The sequence below is a fragment of the Lepisma saccharinum genome, chromosome 10, assembly GCF_977018435.1.
Source record: "Lepisma saccharinum chromosome 10, izLepSacc3.1, whole genome shotgun sequence".
Classification (NCBI taxonomy): Eukaryota; Metazoa; Arthropoda; class Insecta; order Zygentoma; family Lepismatidae; genus Lepisma; species Lepisma saccharinum.
The window spans coordinates 86,837,443-86,859,652 of record NC_139238.1 but is presented as its reverse complement, the minus strand read 5'-3'; the positions used below and the strand labels follow the sequence as shown (position 1 = coordinate 86,859,652).

The 22,210-nt window shown below is 40.2% G+C and overlaps 1 protein-coding gene across 1 annotated transcript; it reads left to right on the top strand.

Annotated features, from left to right (window-relative positions):
• Positions 1 to 1,102: 1,102 nt before the first annotated feature.
• LOC145994421 (uncharacterized) lies at positions 1,103 to 21,492 on the top strand. The gene is made up of 5 exons (XM_083130549.1): positions 1,103 to 1,234; positions 11,202 to 11,390; positions 14,180 to 14,305; positions 15,380 to 15,531; positions 21,232 to 21,492. The coding sequence occupies exons 2-5, from the start codon at positions 11,226 to 11,228 to the stop codon at positions 21,401 to 21,403; spliced, it is 615 nt and encodes a 204-aa protein (XP_082986675.1). The 5' UTR covers positions 1,103 to 1,234; positions 11,202 to 11,225; the 3' UTR covers positions 21,404 to 21,492.
• The last annotated feature ends 718 nt before the right edge of the window (positions 21,493 to 22,210 follow it).

Genomic DNA, 22,210 nt, shown 5'->3' with positions numbered 1-22,210 from the left:
TCCTTCCTATCTTTGATTTGGGAAAAGGCTTCTACTTCTTTTCTTCTATTTTGGGAAAGGCTTCTTCTTTTTCTTCTTATTTATTTTTTTTCTTTTAAAGCGTAATCTCATTTATTACATATATATGCTCGCTTTCCTCGCTTCTTTGGCATTATACAGCAACACAAGCTATATACTTATAGAAAGATTAGGGGCGACTAAACTGACAGTAGCGCCACCTCCTATGTAACGACCAAAAGGGGAATAGTCCAGGATCGCTAACAGCAAGCGCTGCCTATGGCCCAGTGCGTCTAATAAGGAGCGCAACCATAAGTGCTTCGGGGTTTCTAATTGAACACAGCGCCACCGAGGGACGGACAAACACAAAAGCTGATGACTTTCTCCTCGTCAGAGGTATTAAATCAAATTTTGATCACTAGGATCAAAAAGGAGATACATTTCTGAATTCATTTGCTCACTTATTAACTTTCCTAATTGTTTCATATACGAGCATATTCTTAATTATCTTAATTGGCTATTTACAACATTCCCAGAGACAATAATTCATGCATAATTCCCGGAATTCAAGGAATTCCCGGTGAGTAGCCACCAAGAAGTTCAACATTGATAAGTTAAAAACAAAGGAAATAAAAAATCGATTCATTCTAGAAGTAAATAATAGATTTTCAGTATTAGGAAATGTGTTAGAGGAGCAAGAGGGAATTCCACTGGAGACAATAAATAAATGACAAATGGACCGAAATTAAAAATACATACAAGGAAATTAGAGAAGAAGTTTTAGACTGTAAAGAAATCGGCAATTCGGATTTCACTTTGAACTGTAGGTCCGGTCCCAAATAGCGTATCTGTGCCTAAACTAAACTTAAAACTTCAATATTCAGCTGTCCCTGAGTTTAAAACTTGGAAATCACTTCGGCAAGTTCAACAAGGTTTATCTACCTGGCCGATGTACCTCGACAAAAATCCAATTAGAACAATAACTCCTTCAATCAGCAGATAATGGAGCTTATAAACAGTAATTGACCTTCGTTTCATCACTTCTTACGTAACAACCCGCCCATGTGCCTTCCCCACAAACAGGATTCGTTACAAGTACTCCGCCATCTTGTAGAGATAAGTGACTTTGAGAAATACCGAGATACTGTCTAGAAAACAGACCCCGAATTGTTCCAACACGTCCATTCTTCTGTGCAGCCTGTTGTGGTCTCGGAACCAGCGTTGGTCAACAAGAGAGGTCAGTGTTTGTACCGTAAAGAGTAATCCGTACCTGGCCAACACGTTTCTTGTGTATTTTTTCAATATATCAATGTGTTTTCATGATTAAGTTTTACAATAAGGAATAGATGTTGTCATCAGTAGAGTGCCACACACGTAAATTTGCCGTTGCGTAGAAACGAATTTTCGTTTCGTCTCCCTCTCTCTTAGCATCATGTGTTCTACCCTGCTCGAAAACCTTCGCTATTGTTGCCACATTGTCATTCCATTCCTGGACACACTCGCGCAAACATCATTGAAAACAATTGAATAGTGCTCCAGCTCGCGGTTCCCACCGTTCGGTAGGGACGCTAATGTGGCAATATAGCACGGCGTAGTGCTTGCTTCTTTTATGCAGTGCATGTTCATTGGCTAGCTAGTAACTAGTGTTGCCAACTGTAATAATGAAGCACTATTTCTGTCACGGAAGGGGAAAAGGCAGGTAAAGTGGCGGTGAGTTTTGTTGGATTGGAAGCACCATATTTTTATTTTATACTAAGTATTTGACCGGTTTGACGTTGTGTGCGTGTATTGCGTGTGTGTATGTAAAATTGTGTGTTTGCTAATGAACGTTAAATTCCATAATGCCTCCAGTTCTGTCGAAGTTGAAATCAAAAACCTTGCATAGCCAAGCTCGGGAAATTCTAAGCAACGTGCACGAGTTCATGAAGGAGGAAGCCAGTCATGGTGTTAGCATCCCAATAAAGCATTTTGGCAAGAGAGCAGCGAACAGCAGCAACAAATTGTTCATATTTCATAATTTTGGAATTATTCAAAATAAATAAATTATGTGGCTCCAACATCATTTCAACTCTGGCTCCGGCACGTGTTCTTGTAGATATTGCATAGAGGAGGCTGTCATTTTTGCTGCTTAATGCGATATATATTGTTTTCTGTGTTAAAATTGCCATGCTTTGATGGGTGACCAAGTTCATAGCAGGGCCGGCGGAAGGGGAGGGCGAACCGTCCCATCGCCCAGAGCGGCAAAATTTGAAGAGAAGAAAAAAATAAGCCTATTGAAAACTGTGATCGAGCGAGATATTCTTTTGCGCTGAATAGTATTGAAATAGCATAAGAAGTCTCATTATTTATTTTATATTTTGATGTTTTAGTTAGGAATATATTGATTTTCAATTTTCCGTTGCTGCGTAATGACCGGGGGGGGGGGTCGAAATAGAGCGGCATCTGCCGCCACCTCCCAGGGAGGCAAAATGACTAGCGCCGGCCCTGGTTCATAACAAAAGAAAAAGCCGCGCAGCTTATCGTCTAGTGGCAGTATATGTACTTGTTATTGTTGTGGAAGCCGGCATCCTTTGTAAATGTACAACAAAGGCAACCGACTGTCGCCGATCTCAGAGAGGAAATAATAATATTGCTTCAGGAGGAGTGTTATGGTGCAATTGTAGCGGTTTAACACGTTGGCATGTTATTATCTGCCGTTGCAGTTCCATACCAGTGTATACGGGTTTTGGGAGTGAAAAGTTAGAACGCCACCAGTGCATTAATGCAATGAAAAATAATATATATATTTTTTTATTTTGTTTGAAATCACTCAAATAAGGAATCGTATGAAGAAGTCTTCTTTGCAGCATTTTTGGTAATTTTACTTATGTGTTAGTTCATATTTTGCGAATTTTTAGTTCATATGTATGTAGCTACATACAAAGCCACTTGTTAGTACATATTAATCCTAGTCCTGGTATAATGCATGACGTTTAAAACTCATCGTTAGATAGACCTGAATTATCTAATTTTATTGTTGTACGTAACAGCTGTGCATCGGCGCACTGCAGCGATTTTTCTATCTGCTCCATTAGCAACACTGCTTCTTTAGTTGTTTCGCGCATCGCACGGCAGAATTATCTGCGCTGGACTCTACATAGACAAAACATGATACAAGAATGGCTGAAACATACAGAGCTACGGGTTGTCAGTATTAAAGTTGTCCTTCTCAGAGCCCTCTGGAGGCCGTTCGAAGCAACGGATTGCGCTAAAACTTGGTATAGAGGCTACGAAGGGCACGGGGAACAAAAAAGAAAATTCAAATTTTCACCACCAGGTCAAAATGTGGCGCTGAAATCTCATGCACGGTGAACATCATCCGCCATTGACCACACTGCCTTAGACCTGCTTTAGACGAAAGCAATCCCTTTAACATTTTCGTAGCATAAATAAAAATGCTTCCAAAAATCTTATAGAAGATAGTACTTTACACGGAAGCATTTCATGGAACATTTCGGTTAGCATTTGCGACTACAATGTATAATTTATACAGCACGAAAGGCACGTCGAGTTATACCATCTATGCTGAATGCAAGTTGTTTACAATTGAAACAACTAAAATATTATTCCATATGTGTACTGTCAATATTATAAAGCATGTATTTAAGCGCCGCCATTGATTTGGACCTAAAACCATTTAATAGGAAACATTCCTCTGGGTTGAATAGTTATCGTGTTTTAAAAATGTGAAGTGATACATTGTTTACATCTCACGCGGCCGCCATTACATCTACACTCGTGACCTAGAGATTCTATCCTTAAGAAATGCCATGAAATATGTTATGGCATCTGAAATTCCTTAAGTTTTTTCACTTTACATGGTAGCATTATGGTAAGTGCTAAGGGAAATGCTTTCGTGTAAGGCGGGCCTTACGCTTCCAAAAGGTCATTCACATTGACATGGCATACATTGAACACTGCTATACCGATAAAAACTCAAATTACTGGTTTGTGTTAATTCAGCGCCACAATTCAACCTAGTGGTGAAAATTTGAACTATAATGTTCACCACCAAACGTTTACCCATGGTCTCCAAAGCCTTTGTACCAAGTTTCAGCGCAATCCGTTGCTTAGAGTAGGATACAGATGGCTCTGGAGTGGTAGGTATGGAGAAGATAGAATTACATATTAAGAATACTAGAAATTTAAATCATCTTTTAAGTCAAGGATGAATTCATCATTTTGTACAGAATCTTGTCCCTTACCTAGTCTTGTAGCACCCTTCTAAATTTTTTCAAGGGGTGCATAGTGAGGTCTCTCTGGTAAGATATTGAACAGTTTAATTCTTATGTGTTTGTAAGTACTCATATTGTACTTGGCTTAGGCTGGTTGATAGTGTGTAAACCCATAACTGAATTTTGTGTTGTGTCTGTGTACAGAGTGTCGTAGATTGTATTTACGAATTGGGCTAAGGTTCGATTCCCCGGCTGGTAATTTCAGGAGGGAATCTGTCCAGTAATGTCCCTGCACGGAATGGCTCTGGGGTTCACGCAGGCACTAAGAAATTGGGTACCTGGGTGTATTGGATCAGAACCTCTCCTGGTCTGAGCATGTCAACTTAGCGAGTTTAAACATTTTCTACCGACCAAGCTCGTCCAAGCGCTCATCCCGCACCTTGACTACTGTACCTCAGTCTACTCTGATCTATTAGATGATCTACGAAAGTCTGCAGAAAGACCAAAAGGACTGCGTCTGGTTTATATTCCACTGCAAATACAGAGATCACCTATCTCCTTTTCTATGATCAATTAAACTTACTTAAACTGACCGATCGAGGAAATGTACAGTCCTGTTCACATAAAGTGGCACACTTTATAGGGTTGAACAGTTGAAGAATGTGCCACTTTATCTGAACAAAAGTGTACATAATCTTTCCATCAGCAGTTTATATTCTAGGCTATCTCTCTGCGAAGCTTGAAGCATAGAGTAAAATACAGAAGAAAAAACGATAACTAATTCAAGGGCTCGGGTGTAAAACATGGTAAGTGACATTTTGGTTATTTTTGAGTTATAAAGTAAAATGTGCAATCCTTCAATCTTCGAGTGAAATTGCCATGTCATACAATTTGCATTGGACTCACAAGGGAGGTTATCTAAGTGTCCCCCTCCGAGTTCCATGAAACTTTGCAGTTGTATAGAGGGGCCCAAAGGAAGAAGTACGTGTTTTTGTGTTTCAGCTAAAAAAAAAAACTGTTTTAGCGGGCAATACCCGCTCAAATGTCACTTAGATAACCTCCCTTGTCAGTGAAGCCTTCTGAAATTGGAAATCACAAGATATGAATTTATCTACAGTACATCTTCTAATAACCTTTGTTTCTTAATGAACTCAGAAATGGCCAAGATGTAACTTACCATGTTTTACACCCGAGCCCTTCACCTGTGAATAAACTTGCTCATTTCAATAAGACGATAGATAATGGGCGATTCTGAAGTTGGCAACCTGATTTCTTACAAGTTGGCAACCTGAATGCTCAGAAGTTGGCAACCTGAATGCTCAGAAGTTGGCAACCTGAATTCTCAGAAGTTGGCAACCTGAATTCTCAGAAGTTGGCAACCTGAATTCTCAGAAGTTGGCAACCTGAGTTCTCAGAAGTTGGCAACCTGAATTCTCAGAAGTTGGCAACCTGAGTTCTCAGAAGTTGGCAACCTGAGTTCTCAGAAGTTGGCAACCTGAATTCTCAGAAGTTGGCAACCTGAGTTCTCAGAAGTTGGCAACCTGAATTCTCAGAAGTTGGCAACCTGAGTTCTCAGAAGTTGGCAACCTGAATTCTCAGAAGTTGGCAACCTGAATTCTCAGAAGTTGGCAACCTGAATTCTCAGAAGTTGGCAACCTGAGTTCTCAGAAGTTGGCAACCTGAATTCTCAGAAGTTGGCAACCTGAGTTCTCAGAAGTTGGCAACCTGAATTCTCAGAAGTTGGCAACCTGAATTCTCAGAAGTTGGCAACCTGAATTCTCAGAAGTTGGCAACCTGAATTCTCAGAAGTTGGCAACCTGAATTCTCAGAAGTTGGCAACCTGAATTCTCAGAAGTTGGCAACCTGAATTCTCAGAAGTTGGCAACCTGAATTCTCAGAAGTTGGCAACCTGAGTTCTCAGAAGTTGGCAACCTGAGTTCTCAGAAGTTGGCAACCTGAATTCTCAGAAGTTGGCAACCTGAATTCTCAGAAGTTGGCAACCTGAATTCTCAGAAGTTGGCAACCTGAATTCTCAGAAGTTGGCAACCTGAATTCTCAGAAGTTGGCAACCTGAATTCTCAGAAGTTGGCAACCTGAATTCTCAGAAGTTGGCAACCTGAATTCTCAGAAGTTGGCAACCTGAGTTCTCAGAAGTTGGCAACCTGAGTTCTCAGAAGTTGGCAACCTGAATTCTCAGAAGTTGGCAACCTGAATTCTCAGAAGTTGGCAACCTGAATTCTCAGAAGTTGGCAACCTGAATTCTCAGAAGTTGGCAACCTGAATTCTCAGAAGTTGGCAACCTGAATTCTCAGAAGTTGGCAACCTGAATTCTCAGAAGTTGGCAACCTGAATTCTCAGAAGTTGGCAACCTGAATTCTCAGACGTTGGGAACCTGAATTCTCAGAAGTTGGCAACCTGAATTCTCAGAAGTTGGCAACCTGAATTCTCAGAAGTTGGCAACCTGAGTTCTCAGAAGTTGGCAACCTGAGTTCTCAGAAGTTGGCAACCTGAATTCTCAGAAGTTGGCAACCTGAATTCTCAGAAGTTGGCAACCTGAATTCTCAGAAGTTGGCAACCTGAATTCTCAGAAGTTGGCAACCTGAGTTCTCAGAAGTTGGCAACCTGAATTCTCAGAAGTTGGCAACCTGAATTCTCAGAAGTTGGCAACCTGAATTCTCAGAAGTTGGGAACCTGAATTCTCAGAAGTTGGCAACCTGAGTTCTCAGAAGTTGGCAACCTGAATTCTCAGAAGTTGGCAACCTGAGTTCTCAGAAGTTGGCAACCTGAATTCTCAGAAGTTGGCAACCTGAGTTCTCAGAAGTTGGCAACCTGAGTTCTCAGAAGTTGGCAACCTGAATTCTCAGAAGTTGGCAACCTGAATTCTCAGAAGTTGGCAACCTGAATTCTCAGAAGTTGGTAACCTGAATTCTCAGAAGTTGGCAACCTGAATTCTCAGAAGTTGGCAACCTGAATTCTCAGAAGTTGGGAACCTGAATTCTCAGAAGTTGGCAACCTGAATTCTCAGAAGTTGGCAACCTGAATTCTCAGAAGTTGGCAACCTGAATTCTCAGAAGTTGGTAACCTGAATTCTCAGAAGTTGGCAACCTGAATTCTCAGAAGTTGGCAACCTGAATTCTCAGAAGTTGGCAACCTGAATTCTCAGAAGTTGGCAACCTGAATTCTCAGAAGTTGGTAACCTGAATTCTCAGAAGTTGGTAACCTGAATTCTCAGAAGTTGGCAACCTGAATTCTCAGAAGTTGGTAACCTGAATTCTCAGAAGTTGGTAACCTGAATTCTCAGAAGTTGGTAACCTGAATTCTCAGAAGTTGGTAACCTGAATTCTCAGAAGTGGGAACCTGAATTCTCAGAAGTTTGCAACCTGAATTCTCAGAAGTTGGCAACCTGAGTTCTCAGAAGTTGGCAACCTGAATTCTCAGAAGTTGACAACCTGAATTCTCAGAAGTTGGCAACCTGAATTCTCAGAAGTTGGCAACCTGAATTCTCAGAAGTTGGCAACCTGAATTCTCAGAAGTTGGCAACCTGAATTCTTAGAAGTTGGCAACCTGAATTCTCAGAAGTTGACAACCTGAATTCTCAGAAGTTGGCAACCTGAATTCTCAGAAGTTGGCAACCTGAATTCTTAGAAGTTGACAACCTGAATTCTCAGAAGTTGACAACCTGAATTCTCAGAAGTTGGCAACCTGAATTCTCAGAAGTTGGCAACCTGAATTCTTAGAAGTTGACAACCTGAATTCTCAGAAGTTGACAACCTGAATTCTCAGAAGTTGGCAACCTGAATTCTCAGAAGTTGGCAACCTGAATTCTCAGAAGTTGGGAACCTGAATTCTCAGAAGTTGACAACTTGAATTCTCAGAAGTTGGCAACTTGAATTCTCAGAAGTTGGCAACCTGGCTGTCGTTGGGATGACAACGTGGCTTCCTTGAATAAGCCAAGAGCGAGCAAAATGGATGTGTCTAACCACTTATACCGAGGGTTTAGGCGAGCCTAGTCTTCTCCCTTCCTCCATAACCTAGAACCACGTGTCATCGTGAGGTAGTCCAAGTCTTTGACTAAGCTTACCATACTCTACTAAACAATGGCTTTAAAAGAATCCGCTTATCTATCAAGCAGATTTCTGACTGCCATAACCTCAACACCAGATCGCAAGATATATCTCAGCTGTCAATTCACCTTCACAGCTCAGACTTCTACACAAACTCCTTCACGGTGTCCACTGCCCGTCTGTGGAGCAAACTGTCCCTCGAAATTCGAAATGCGTTCACAATATCTATTTCTTAGAGTCGAATAAGATATTTCCTAAAATAAGTTTACTTCAAGGAATAAGTCATGAATGTCAATCTAATTTAAAACAACTGCAAAAAAAGACACTGAAATCAGTCAATCGTTTGTTGACTAGAGCTAGTATTTGTATGTAATTACATATTCTATTCCTTTCTAGATACATACCTTGAACACGAAAATGTCAACGAATTATGTAACTGGCATTATTTTGCATAAGTTTTATGTAACATATTTTTACATATTTGCCAGGATATTACATATTTTACATATTTGCTAATTTATTTTACATAAAACAACATATTTCGGTATTTTTTTCCTATCTTCATCCTTGCTCCTGTATTTTCCATCTCTGAAACATGATGAAGAAAATTTGCATCTCATGTGATGTCATATTTCCTAATCAATGAGATGCATAGTGCTTACAGTCACCTAAAATTGACCGCCAAGTCGAAAGAGAGGATGAAGAAGAAAAAATAATTCTGCAACTGTTATTTACTGGAGTTTCTCTACCCTTCTCTTTCTGGTCACATATTTTCGTTTCGCTTTCAGATTTAGGATAAGCAGATACAAAGCATTCCCTGACATTCGCTACGAGACTCGGTGGCAAGCGGCCCGGCGTCAGCGCTTGTCTTCCCGGTGAACGGGGTTCGCGACAGTCGCTACAGTCTGCTATTAAAATTACATTTTTCATATTGTGTACTAACCTTGACTACAGAAGATGTTGAAAATTATGTCCCTCTGCTGCAACACATTTCTGGAATGTCCGAAGGAAATTGGCATTTACACCTGCAAGTTCGTCTACTGCAATTCTCCCGATTTCTCGTACAATACTCTCTTTAAACCCAGTTACAAAAATTCACACGACTCGCATTATCTCTAGGCTGTAATTCATGCATTATTGTCACTCTGTAGGGCTTAAATGTAAGAATTTTAGCGGCTCTAAATGCTGTGGTTTTTGAAACACCCGTTTCTTGTGAGAGGCGGCGGATAGATTTCCGAGGAGACTGTTCTAACCTTTGTCCTATCTCATCGAGTTTTTCCTCAGTAAGTACACGTGGGGTTTTCTTTCCACTTTTATTCAGAACTGACTCTGTTACTCTAAACTTTTTTACGAGGTTTAATATAGTGGCCCTATGTGGAACGGGAACACCAGGAAATTTCGTTGCAAAACGTCGTCGCACTTCTGCACAATTCCTCTTTCCGAAGTAACACTCGACAAGATAAATCCTTTGTTGTAATGTAAACTTTTGTGGTGCCATATTAAGCCACAATCTTCAACACACGGACACGACACAACACAACTTCCGAGGGAGTATTATACTGGCGTCAGTCTGCAACCTCAACAGAAAGGGAAAAAGAGCGAAGGCAGGGAGAGCGAAAGAAACAGACTGTAGCGTGTGACTGTCGCGGACCCCGTTCACCGGGATAGACAAGCGCTGACGCAGGGCCGCTTGCCGCCGAGTCTCGTAGCGAATGTCAGGAAATGCTCTGTAAAAACTTGGCATCGGTGGACAAGAAAGTACTTTCCTGTACGTAGCGAGTTACACAATATGTTCCTTTTTGCAATACGTACAAAAGTAGCTATGTATTTCATTCGATTGTTCTTTCGGTAGACGCTTTGTTTTTACAGTTTGTTTCGAAAGTTACGAAGAGCTCTCGTACATATTTACATATTCTACAATAATTTGCGATTTGAAAAGTAATTAATAGTTGACAAATATGTTTCTTAAATATGTGCAATTTGATGTGCTTTCTTGAGTTTATAAATTTCATACAAAATTTAATTTGAATAACTTATGTGTTTAAAATTATGTTGAATATGTTCAAATAAAATAAATATCTAGCAGAATTCTGGAAATTGCTTAGATACTCGATTATTATTATTAATATTACATATTCTATGATACTTTAGCTACATATCCTTTTCGTAATACATATTTAGGTACATATTTTACGAATTATTGTTACATATTTATGTACATATTTTGTACTTTCATATTACATAAAAATCCGGGCTCTAGTTATGACACTACTGCAATATTACCCCAATGTTTCCGAAATGAGACAGACGTGCATGTGTGTGTGTCTTTCCTTACAGTCTGTCTCGGTTATCTCTGGAGGGAGCGAACGAAAACAAGTGTCTGCGCAAGTAGTGACTCGACAGGGCTCTGTTAGTGAACGCGAAAGAGGGAATGGGATTGCGTAGAGGGCAAAACGACTGCAACTACCACTCGTTTGCAGGAGCGTGTACTGCATCGCTCCATCCACTCGCTTTCTCCCCTTCTCTACCATCATGCGCGGCCTTGCTCCAGAGATTCCCGGGATAGAGTATAGGTTTATATTTTTTTGTGTTTACTTTTCCCATTGATGAAATTACTTTGTACTATCTTGTGTTGAATATCCTTGACGAAATGATTTTATTCCTTGTATCCATATTTCAATGAAAAACTGTAGATGTGTTCATGGTTAAGTAGTAGAAAATGCTCAAACAGTCTTAACTTTGCCATGGAAAGCATTACGAAATAAGACCGGAGCATGGTGCTGATCACATCACCGAGATTGTCCATTTTGCAATCTGCAGGGGGTTAGCTTAATCTTATCTTTTAATTGAAGATACAAAGTAGTTAAGAGTCTGTTATGCCTCTGATAGCGGTTTCTAAAACGTATATACTTTATAATTTCACTAGGAACTTCAATCTGGGAGCTAAACAATGAAGGTTTTGCTGTTGGCCATTCTTCCCGTCCTTGCGCTCTGCCAAGATGACGCGTTGAACGGCTACGTGGACCAAGTCCTCCACGAGGCGCTGGAACTAATCCTGGAACAACAACTGGATCCCCTGGACCTTCCAAACGCTACTCTTCCACTAAAAACACAGGTAGAGTTCTCGCAACATAGCTCTAACTTCCGTTTCAGGCTTAAATTAGTCTTCGTGGACAGTGTTTCCATCTACAAGGTGCCCACAACGTCTAGACAATGATGATACTGTTCAGATTACACGTGACCTATCACACTTAACCAAAGACGACCGAGTTGAGATAAACGACAGCACGGTCACCTGACTTCAACTCCATGGACTTAACCACATGGGAAAATTAGATCTGGTAAATTTTCCGTATCCGGAAAACGCCTGAAACTCGCTATTTATGTCACTTTCCATATTCGTACTTAAGTATTCTGCATTAAGAAACATTGCTAAAGGTGGTATTTTGCTTTTTCACGGAAATAATCTATATTTTCGACGTATGGAGTAAGTTTTGTTCGTTTCTTTTTCCCTTCGGTAATACGCGAAATGGAGGTCACAGTTTCACTACCGTAGTCGGCATGCAGTGTTTCCAACCCACTCCACCCAAAAATACATACGTAGCCCCACAAACCATTGACGCATAGCCCCACGAACCATTCATACATAGCCCCACGAACCATTTCCGGTAAGGTTAGGTTAGGTTTGGTCACGTTTAGGTTAGAATAGTTAAAAATTGGTTTACAAAAAAATGCGTAACCCCACACAACATTCTCGCATAGCCCCACAAACCATTGACAGATAGTCCCACGAACCATTGACACATAGCCCCACGAACCATTGGTACATAGCCCCACAAACCATTTGCGGAAACGCACCTTCTTCAGTTACAAAAACACGTCTTTGGAAACACTGACGGGGATTACGTCATCACACACAGGTAATATCCGGCTGGAGGGAAATGGACGCAACAGCTTTCGTGCATCGGTCACACATTTATATCGAAAAATACATGATTTGCCGGCAAATTTCAATGAACGATGCGAGAAAACACTTCCCCGAACTTCCGCAAGTCTAAAGAAACTGCATTCGGTAAGTAATTTCTCCTGTAAATTTTAAGAAATCCGTTTTCCGGATACGGAAAGTTTACCAGAAATCCTAGGTGAAAAGCCGTCTCCGGGAAAGGATATGCACCTCAACAGCTGATCTAGGTCTTCAAATTTTGAGGAGAATTCAAGAAACTATGAAACTTTTGAGGATGTGTGTTGATAGCGGATAAATGGGGAACGTTTCACATTCAGGAGTTGTTCTCTTCATCAGTTCCCCAATTGGTTTCAGAACTTTTTAGGTACCCTGTATTTCAGTGTTTCTGAACCGCCTCGTCCTGGCATAAATTATATCAGGTCGCGAGAGGTTCATTAGATCAAGTGGTTGGCAACTAATTCAAATCTAAGGTTATATCTGTCAGCAAGCCTATGGTATATACAAGCTATTACTTTTTATGTATTATTTTAAGGACATTTGATTGCACAGTTACGCTAATCGACACTGAACCTAAAATTGAAAGTGAGATCCAAAATAATACGTGTCTCCACTATTATTCTTTATGGTTAAGGCATAATTTCTTTATTCATTCTTAATATGAATATATTCATTACCGTACAAATCATATACACTTTTACGGTATCACTAGGACCAAGAACCACTGATGTACATTATTCAAACCAGTGCCGGATCTACAAGCCGCAAAACCCCGCAGTGTGGGGGGGGGGGGCGGAGACATGTAAGCCTTTAGGGGGCCCTCAGCCATTGTCATATTAGAGGGTTCGTATATGCGTATGTAAAAAATAAACTTAGTTACCCAGGGGTACAGAAACGAATACAATATATACAGGTAAAGGTAAAGTTCCTGTGCATATATATATATATATATCACTTCACATCATCCTATGCAAAAAATTTGAGTTGAATTCAATATGACGGATGTCCGCTTGGAACACAGCAATGTAAATCCCCTCTGACCCTAAAGGTGTTCCTTATAGGACGCCGAATTTGAATCGATTGTTATTGTTTTGTTTCTCGAGGTTGGCAGACCTGTACTTACCAATGTTGGCATCTGTTGTCATGCCGATTAATGTAGCCTCAATTGTTTTGACTCTTTTGTTGTGGTTTCCTTCCGAAGATCCTCGAAGGAGCGCGAAATCCATCCATCCGCTGAGAACGACTGTGTGGTGTATGTTTTGGCAGGTAGAGTGTCATCTTACACCCTTTGATTTCTTCTTATGGGGGTTTGTGAAATCACAGGTGTACGCCAACAAACCACGAACCCTTTTGGAACTGAAGGCGGAAATCATACGGGTGATTGGAGGCATCGGGACAGACATCTGCGAGAGGGTTATCAATAATTTTGTGGAGCGTAAAAATGCATGCAGACTCAATAGGGGTGGACATATGCCTGTCATTGTCTTTCATATATAAATGGGAGATGTTACTGCTTACATATATGTGAAATATAACTATTTTCAAGATATTTTCCCTATTTTTATTTAATTTTCTAATTTGGCGTCCTATACGGAACACCCTATATTATGATCAGTTGTACCCAGCCTAACTCCTTTACTTTTTATAGGCGGTATTAAGGCACTTTTGAATCACCCTATAGCACCTTATATGTGACTTTGTCAACATGAGATCAAGACTTAGACACACACACACACACACACATATTATATATGTGTATGTACCCAGTATATATATACGCTATGAACCGTCAAAGAAAACAATATATCTTGTATGTGCCCACATAGATTAACTGTTGCCAATGACACTTATTTTGCTTGATACGTGAATTTATTACATAAACTAAATATGTTCAACCTATCATCTTCATTTAACACAGCCTCTTCTGTTGAATCTTTCCAAAGGAACGCAGCGGGACTATGACAATCAAAGATGGCGTTTGCATCGGAGGGTCAGGGATTAGAAGGATTTCTGACGCCATCTTGGAAAATGACGTCGTGACAGCAGAGACTGAGTGGTGGGAGATAGAAGTAAGTGACAAGTACATAATTATTTTACAGCCCTGCCAGTATTAATTGTAACAGAAATCTTACCATTACATTTTCAACTTGCAAAAATTGATCAGTTAACACCAGTGGCGGTGGTTGAGTTCCAAAAGTGTGGAAGGAAGGTGCCAAAACTGGGGGTGGGGGCAAGGACAGTTTTCTTTCCCTTGGTAGATAAGGTTTAGCATAGTGCGGGGGCAAAAGTGTCAAAAAGTGAGGGGTGGGGCAAGTGTCCCCAATACCCTTCTCTAATCGCCGCCAGTGGTTAGCATATATAGTTTAATGCTTTGTCCATTGCGGAAGTCACACTGTGAACATCAGATTATCACCAAATACGTAACATTGTTTTAAATGTTTCTTATTGTTAGCGAAATAATTCACATAAAACAAATACAGGGTCTGAGAGCTTCATTAGTCGCGACCATTCTGCGCATGCGCTGACTGAACGACTCCATTGGTAAGAGGGGGCTGGAACGGATAATGGAAACTTATTCCGGTGTGATCCGGTGTGATTCCCACTCTGCAATCGCTTTCACGCTAGCTCAATTAGAGGAGGAGCGTTCCTTTGAATTTTTGGTTTTTTTTATGAAATTTCAATTTTTTTTATTATTTTATTTTTTTTAATCGCCATATCTCTGTTCCTAATTGAGCTAGGAGGATGGTTGATAGCTCGTTGGACTCGGAATGAAGTCCTCTTTCCGATTCTACAATACAACATGGGGGTTCCATTTAAAATTTCACAGTTGCCCCCCGCCCCACCCACAGGGGGCGGGGATGGGGAATCAAGTGTGATATCATTGAATACCTTTCTTTCACTTATTAAACAAGTATTTTTTAGTTTTCCGATTCGATGTGTATTTTTCACGATATGTGACCGTTCCGGGACTTTTGTACCACCCGGTATAATTAGGCTAATCGGGACTGGATCTACAGTTTAAAGTAGGATCCGAACCACTATGTGCTGGAAACATTGAATACAAGGCAACGACATTATCACTGCGCCATCGGTGCAACTTGTAGGAAAAGTAGTTTCACATTGCCTTTACTGCTTCCCAACAGGCCACCTACGTCGTGGAAATCGTTCTGGATGACCAGGAAGAAACGTTCAATGGAACAGCCACGGCGACCATCCACCACGCTGGAGGGAACCTTTCCATCGCTCTACAGCCGGAGCCACCACACCTGGACAACTTCTCCGCCAATCAGGACGAGTAAGTCTCAAATAGTATCATTTCATGATATCAATCACCCTCATCGTCGTGATTATCCAAAAGTGCCAGAAAAGTATGAACCAAACCAACCAAATGGCTATGGAAATACCTAAATTTTATAGCATTGCGTAACTTTGATGGCCAGCAACGGGTGTTCTTTGTGAATGTCCGCCATATTTTTCAGCCAATCATCACTCATCCTCATCGCCGCGATAGCCAAAAATGACGCAAAATCGACGTAAATTTCTTAAAATGCAAAAATATTAGCAAATACATAAATGACCGGAATTCAACCAAGCTATGCCTAACCTCTACGTGCTTTTTTTTAAACTTCGCAACACTGCCACTTTAGAATAGTCGCGAAGATGAGAACGAAGGCTTATTCAAGTATCAATTTAAAGCCAAACTGACCATAATTGGATTTTGTGAGGCTCATAAAAGTTTCAAAATTATTGATCCATTTCAATCCTGATGAATCCCTGGTGCGACGTTCACTATATTTAATTACAAAACTGGGTGCGTTCAATATCGAACTGTTACTTTAACTATACAGGGTGTTTCTAAAGGTCGTTTACAACGCTTGGGAGGTGATTCCTCACACGAAAACAAGCAAAAAGTCTAAGTTCCATTTTTACGACTGAGGCTTCGTTTCCGAGATAGGAGCCTCGCAAAAGGTGACAAAGTGAACGTCACACCTAACTGGGACGAATACTATAACAGATAGAGAGGCGGTTCCAAGGGAATCATAAAGGAATCGTATGTGCTCAGTCCGGAAGTCACTACGAAAAGTTCACTGCACGCATGCGCAATGGAGTCCTCAAAGGAATTGGGGATTTGCAGCAAGAAGAATGCATGGAAAAGGTATGTAACGCAGCAAGAAGCACCGTGACAATGAGAAATGCGTTAAAGACAACACACCCCGAACTCAAACATCAAAACATGAGCACGGAACACAAAATCCAAAAAGTTGAGCACGGTTACATACCCCAGTTACACGCGAGGAATGAACGAATCATGTCATGTGGCATACGAGAGACACATTACTACACCAGGAGGAGGGAAAGAAAAACACAATATTAGACGATTACGACAACGTGTATTTTTACACGCGACAACTACGTAATTCCCCCCCCACACACACACACAACAACAACAAATGCTACAATGTCTTACACACAGACTGTGCGTGTCACTGTACACCAACTGAAGATGTCACTTTCACCACACCCAAGAGTGTTCGCAAGCGATCACTGCGACTTAAAAGAGACCAGTTTTGAAAGCGTTGCGCAGGCAAGTCTGCCTCTCGTAGTCTACGTTTGACCTTCATGACTGCTGTACCCGCGAGAGGAGCTCGAAGGGTTGGTTCTCTCCGGCAGTCGTCCCAGTCGTGTTGCAGGTGCTGGGATATGATCAGCAGTTCGCTCTAGGTTGCCATACGCATTGAAGAGTACTAGTATGTTGTATTGGAAGAAGTTGACGTGGTGGAGTGGGGAAGTCAAATATCGCAACAATTGTCTGTGGTGTTCGTACGGTGATACGGCCAATTTGTGAAGTCTGTCAGTGTTAAACAAAAACGATACTTTGCAGTTTCAGCTCCCTATTACACAGATGGCTGCGTATACGACCCAGCAGTTAGCAGACATGCATCTCATGTATGGGGAGGCACGTGGTAATAGTCATGAGGCAAGGCGTCTTTATGGAGAACGCTTTCCACATAGACGTTTACCGTCTCACGCCTTCTTTCAGGTAGTGGACAGTCGACTGCGTGAAACAGGGTCAGTGTCTCTACCGCGGCAAGAAGTTGGAAGACCCCGAAGTGTACGCACACATCAGTTTGCAGAAGATGTGTTAACAGTGGTCGCAGAACATCCTGGCACCAGTACGCGCGTGCCCGCTCGGGCACGAAACACGTCTCATGTAAATGTTTGGCGAGTGTTGTCAGAGGAAGGAATGTACCCTTTTAAACTGCTGAAAGTACAAGAACTGTTACCTCGTGACTTTCGCCCTCGTATGGAATTTTGCCAATGGTTGTTGCATCAGCTGGACACAAACCCTCACTTCAGGGCAAAGGTATTGTGGACAGATGAAGCCATTTTCACCAGGATGGATGTCTTCAATAGTAGAAACAGTCATGTGTGGGACTTTGACAACCCACATGCACTTTTTGTGGCCCATCAACGTCACAGGTTTTCAGTGAATGTGTGGTGCGAGATAGTACATGATCATTTAATTGGATCATACATTCTCCCTGTTCGCCTGAATGGTTGCACGTATCATGCATTTCTTAGTGAGGTTCTGCCTGAACTGTTGGGAGACCATACCTTTGGCACTGCGACAAGAAATGTGATACCAACACGATGGGGCACCAGCTCATTTCGATCGTAATGTACGACATTTTCTGCATGACGAGTTTCGCAGTAGGTTCATTGATAGGGATGAGCCTGTGCTTTGGCCACCGAGGTCGCCAGGTCTCAACCCTCTAGATTTTTTCTTCTGGGGAGAAATGAAAACCCTCGTATAAGACACACCTGTCACATCAGCTGAAGACCTCGTTGCTCGCATCAACGTCGCCGCCGCGACGGTAGCAGATACACCTGACTTGTTTGCTCGTAGTCGACAATACTTGATTCGTCGCTGTCATCTCTGCGTAGACGTGAACGGCAGACATTTTTAAAACAGTCCGTGATTATCGCCCTCGGCAAATCCCAGTGAGAACACTCTTGGTATTGCTTCCCACCCCCTTTGTGTGGTGAAAGTGACATCTTCAATTGTTGTACAGTGACACACACTGTCTGTCCGTAAGACATTGTAGCATTTGTTGTTTGTTGTATGTGTGTGTGGGGGGGATATTACGTAGTAGTCGCGTGTAAAAATACACGTTGTCGTAATCATCTGATATTGTGTTTTTCTTTCCCTCCTCCTGGTGTAGTAATGTGTCTCTCGTATGCCACATGACATGATTCGTTCATTCCTCGCGTGTAACTGGGGTATGTAACCGTGCTCAACTTTTTGGATTTTGTGTTCCGTGCTCATGTTTTGATGTTTGAGTTCGGGGTGTGTTGTCTTTAACGCATTTCTCATTGTCACGGTGCTTCTTGCTGCGTTACATACCTTTTCCATGCATTCTTCTTGCTGCAAATCCCCAATTCCTTTGAGGACTCCATTGCGCATGCGTGCAGTGAACTTTTCGTAGTGACTTCCGGACTGAGCACATACGATTCCTTTATGATTCCCTTGGAACCGCCTCTCTATCTGTTATAGTATTCGTCCCAGTCAGGTGTGACGTTCACTTTGTCACCTTTTGCGAGGCTCCTATCTCGGAAACGAAGCCTCAGTCGTAAAAATGGAACTTAGACTTTTTGCTTGTTTTCGTGTGAGGAATCACCTCCCAAGTGTTGTAAACGACCTTTAGAAACACCCTGTATATCATATTTAATTATTAAAGACCGGATTTGAATGTAATTACATATTCAATTCCTTTCCAGATACATACCTTGAACAGAAAAATGTCAGCGAATTATATAACTGACATGATCTTGCATAAGTTTTATGTAACATATTTTTACATATTTGCCAGGATATTACATAGTTTTACATATTTTCTAATTTACTTTACATAAAACAACATATTTCGGTATATTTTTCCTATCCTATTTCCTGTATTTTCGATCTCTGAAACAGGATGAAGAAAATTTGTAGCTCAAGTGACGTCATATTTTCTAATCAATGATATGCATAGTGCTTAAGGTCACCTAAAATTGACTGCCAAGTTGAAAGACAGGCTCAAGACAAAAACAAAATACGGGAACTGTTATTTATCGAAATATGCTCCTTAAAATTATGTTGAACATGTTCAAATAAAATGAATATCTTCAGAATTCTTGAAATTGCTTGGATACTCGATTATTATTAATATTACATATTCTTTGATACTACATATTTAACTACATATCATTTTGATAATACATATTTATGTACATATTTTATCAATTATTGTTACATATTTATATACATATTTTGTACTTTGATATTACATAAATATCCAGGGTCTACTAATAACATAATTCTGTTTTTATTAACTTTCGTAATAAACCATATACAAACAATTATTTTTATCTAGATTAGCCCGCCCCCCAAGCGTCAACAGGGAATTTGTATTTTGAGTTGTTTTTTTCCTTCGGTGGTATTCTTCTTCTTTCGCCTTTAACTTATTTCATTATCGTTATTTTATTTTCTCTCTTTCTTTCTATTATCTTTATCTTACATTCTCTCTTCCCTCCACCTAATTTCGAGTCTCCTGCTATATATAAAACCCGGACGCTGTTCTAGTTCTACTGATGAAAAATAGATGGCAGTGTTCCTTGTTTTTACAAATCACGATTACTTTGACCGTGTCGAAAAATCTGAACGCTTTTCGCAGGAAATACTTTTTATGAAATAACATTCTTATGAAAAGTTATTGACTTTCTTTAACATTTAAAGTTGTGCATGCATTCTATGCAACATGTTATTTAAAACTGCCCTTCAAATATTAAATAAGCCTTTGGATAATAAAATGGTAAACGAAGTAATTCGTAATTTAATCCTATCCTTAGTTGTATGAGCTGTCTCTAGGCATAAAATGGATGAAATGAGTATAACGTTTGGTAGATTAAGAGAATCAAAAGTAAGAGAATTGCGCGGATCACAACCAGCTGTTAACAGTCACTAAAACTAATCTCGGAGATCTCTAAACCTTGCCCTTCTAACATAACATCGAAACTATTTAGTAAGCGGAATAGTATGTAGGAGCGTCGTGTTTAAAGCTCTTAGTGACTAGGCAGCTGGATGAGCCCCGCACCAGACCCAGTAGAATATGGGGTTCGTCTACCCACACTCGATGCATCGACAATTCACGAAAAATAATTGCTAAGCCTAAAATAAGCAGGGGGGCTAGAGATTTTGGTTTCAATTAATTGGGAACTAACAAATACAGGCTAAAACGTATTTACTTAATACTTTACTATGGTAAAATTTTACCAATGGCACATTTTACAGTCATATACATATATATGTTTATAAAGGTATAACACTGCATTCTGTTTCCATAATATACAAAAGTACGTTTTTGCTTTACTTGCACAGAAAATAATCTGGACGAGACCTACAGCTTATAGTGGAATCCGAGTTACTTAATGAAATATGACTCCTTCGGGAATCGAACCAGGGACCCTTGATTACAAACCAGCAGTTCTACCGATAGACTATCGAGGTCGAATTTAATCTGTCTAATTCTTAACATTTAAAAATTAGGTAGTATGTGCACTCTCTGATTCACGTTGCATTTCTCCATCTAGGATAATTGCAAATACAGGGTTGAGTCAAAAGGTCCTTAACACCCCTTATAAAGTGTAAAGGATTTATGCTGGCTGGTACCATAGGTTATGATAGAAACAGGTTAGGCCCAAGGAGAACCATAATTGTGTGTGTTAAACAGAGGCCCATTTAAAAAAGAAATAGCTGAATTCAATATGGCGGTGAAAAATATGGCGGACTTCCGTCTGACACACACAACCAGTGGCGACGATTAAGGGGAGCTTGGTGGGGTCAATTGCCGTACCTTTTGCAATATTTGCCCCCGCACTATCACTTGCTCCATAGACAGAGTATATTCTCCCAGTTGTGTGTTCTGGATAACATTATCTTATTCGTTTATTTCAGGGAGATGATCATTGACGTCACTGGGATATCCGACGATACCATTTCGTCCCAGGCAGCACTGGTATTCGATCAAGCTTTGAGGAATATTTCCAAGGCGTACTTCATGGACGTTTGGGAAGACGTGCTCAACCAATCAATACCGCTCGTGGATCCGCCATCTTTGGGACATTAATCAAAATGGCGTCGTTCAGGTCTTAATTTCTCAATGAACATATAGAAGAGGTTGAAGTAAAAACAAAAATTAATGTAATGAAGGAACAATTAAACCTCTTCATTTACTACATATGTATTTAACATTCTTAGTTATTAGTACTAAACCTATTTTATGGATGAAGTGATTAAAGCATACCTTTTATTGGTATTAATGTGGTTCGAGTTAGACTCGCGGCGACGAGATTCGTCGGCTCGGCTAGGGATAATATTGAGTCTCTGTCTCGTGTCAATAAGGGGGATTAACGGATCCATTGGGTTAATGAACATTTTGCATTAACTGAATAATAGCATCAACATTTGAACATATCACTATAATACATGTAATAATTTCGAAAATATAAGTTATAGTTTCGAGGCGGTCCACAGGCATAATGAATAATCTTATACTCTTCATGAACAATAATTTGATTTTATTCATATCTAATAAATATCAAGTAAAAACAAACATTGAATTTTTACAATTCGGAAATATTTAAATTTGCATAATGAAAAATAATGTAATTGTAAAAATAATTAGTGCACGTCGACATGTACACTGAAATGCTGAATAATGTTAATTCGAAATTGTAATACCTGTAATATAAATGGAAGGGCTTAAAAATGTTCGTATTCCGAGGACAGTAAAATATAAATATCTGTAATAATAGTAACTATCTGATTATGAATGTTTTTCACTAATGGCAAACTGGCCAATATTACAAATATTTACATTTTTATTCAAAATTGTAATTAATTTAATTTAAAATTTAATATTTTCACCGTTTGA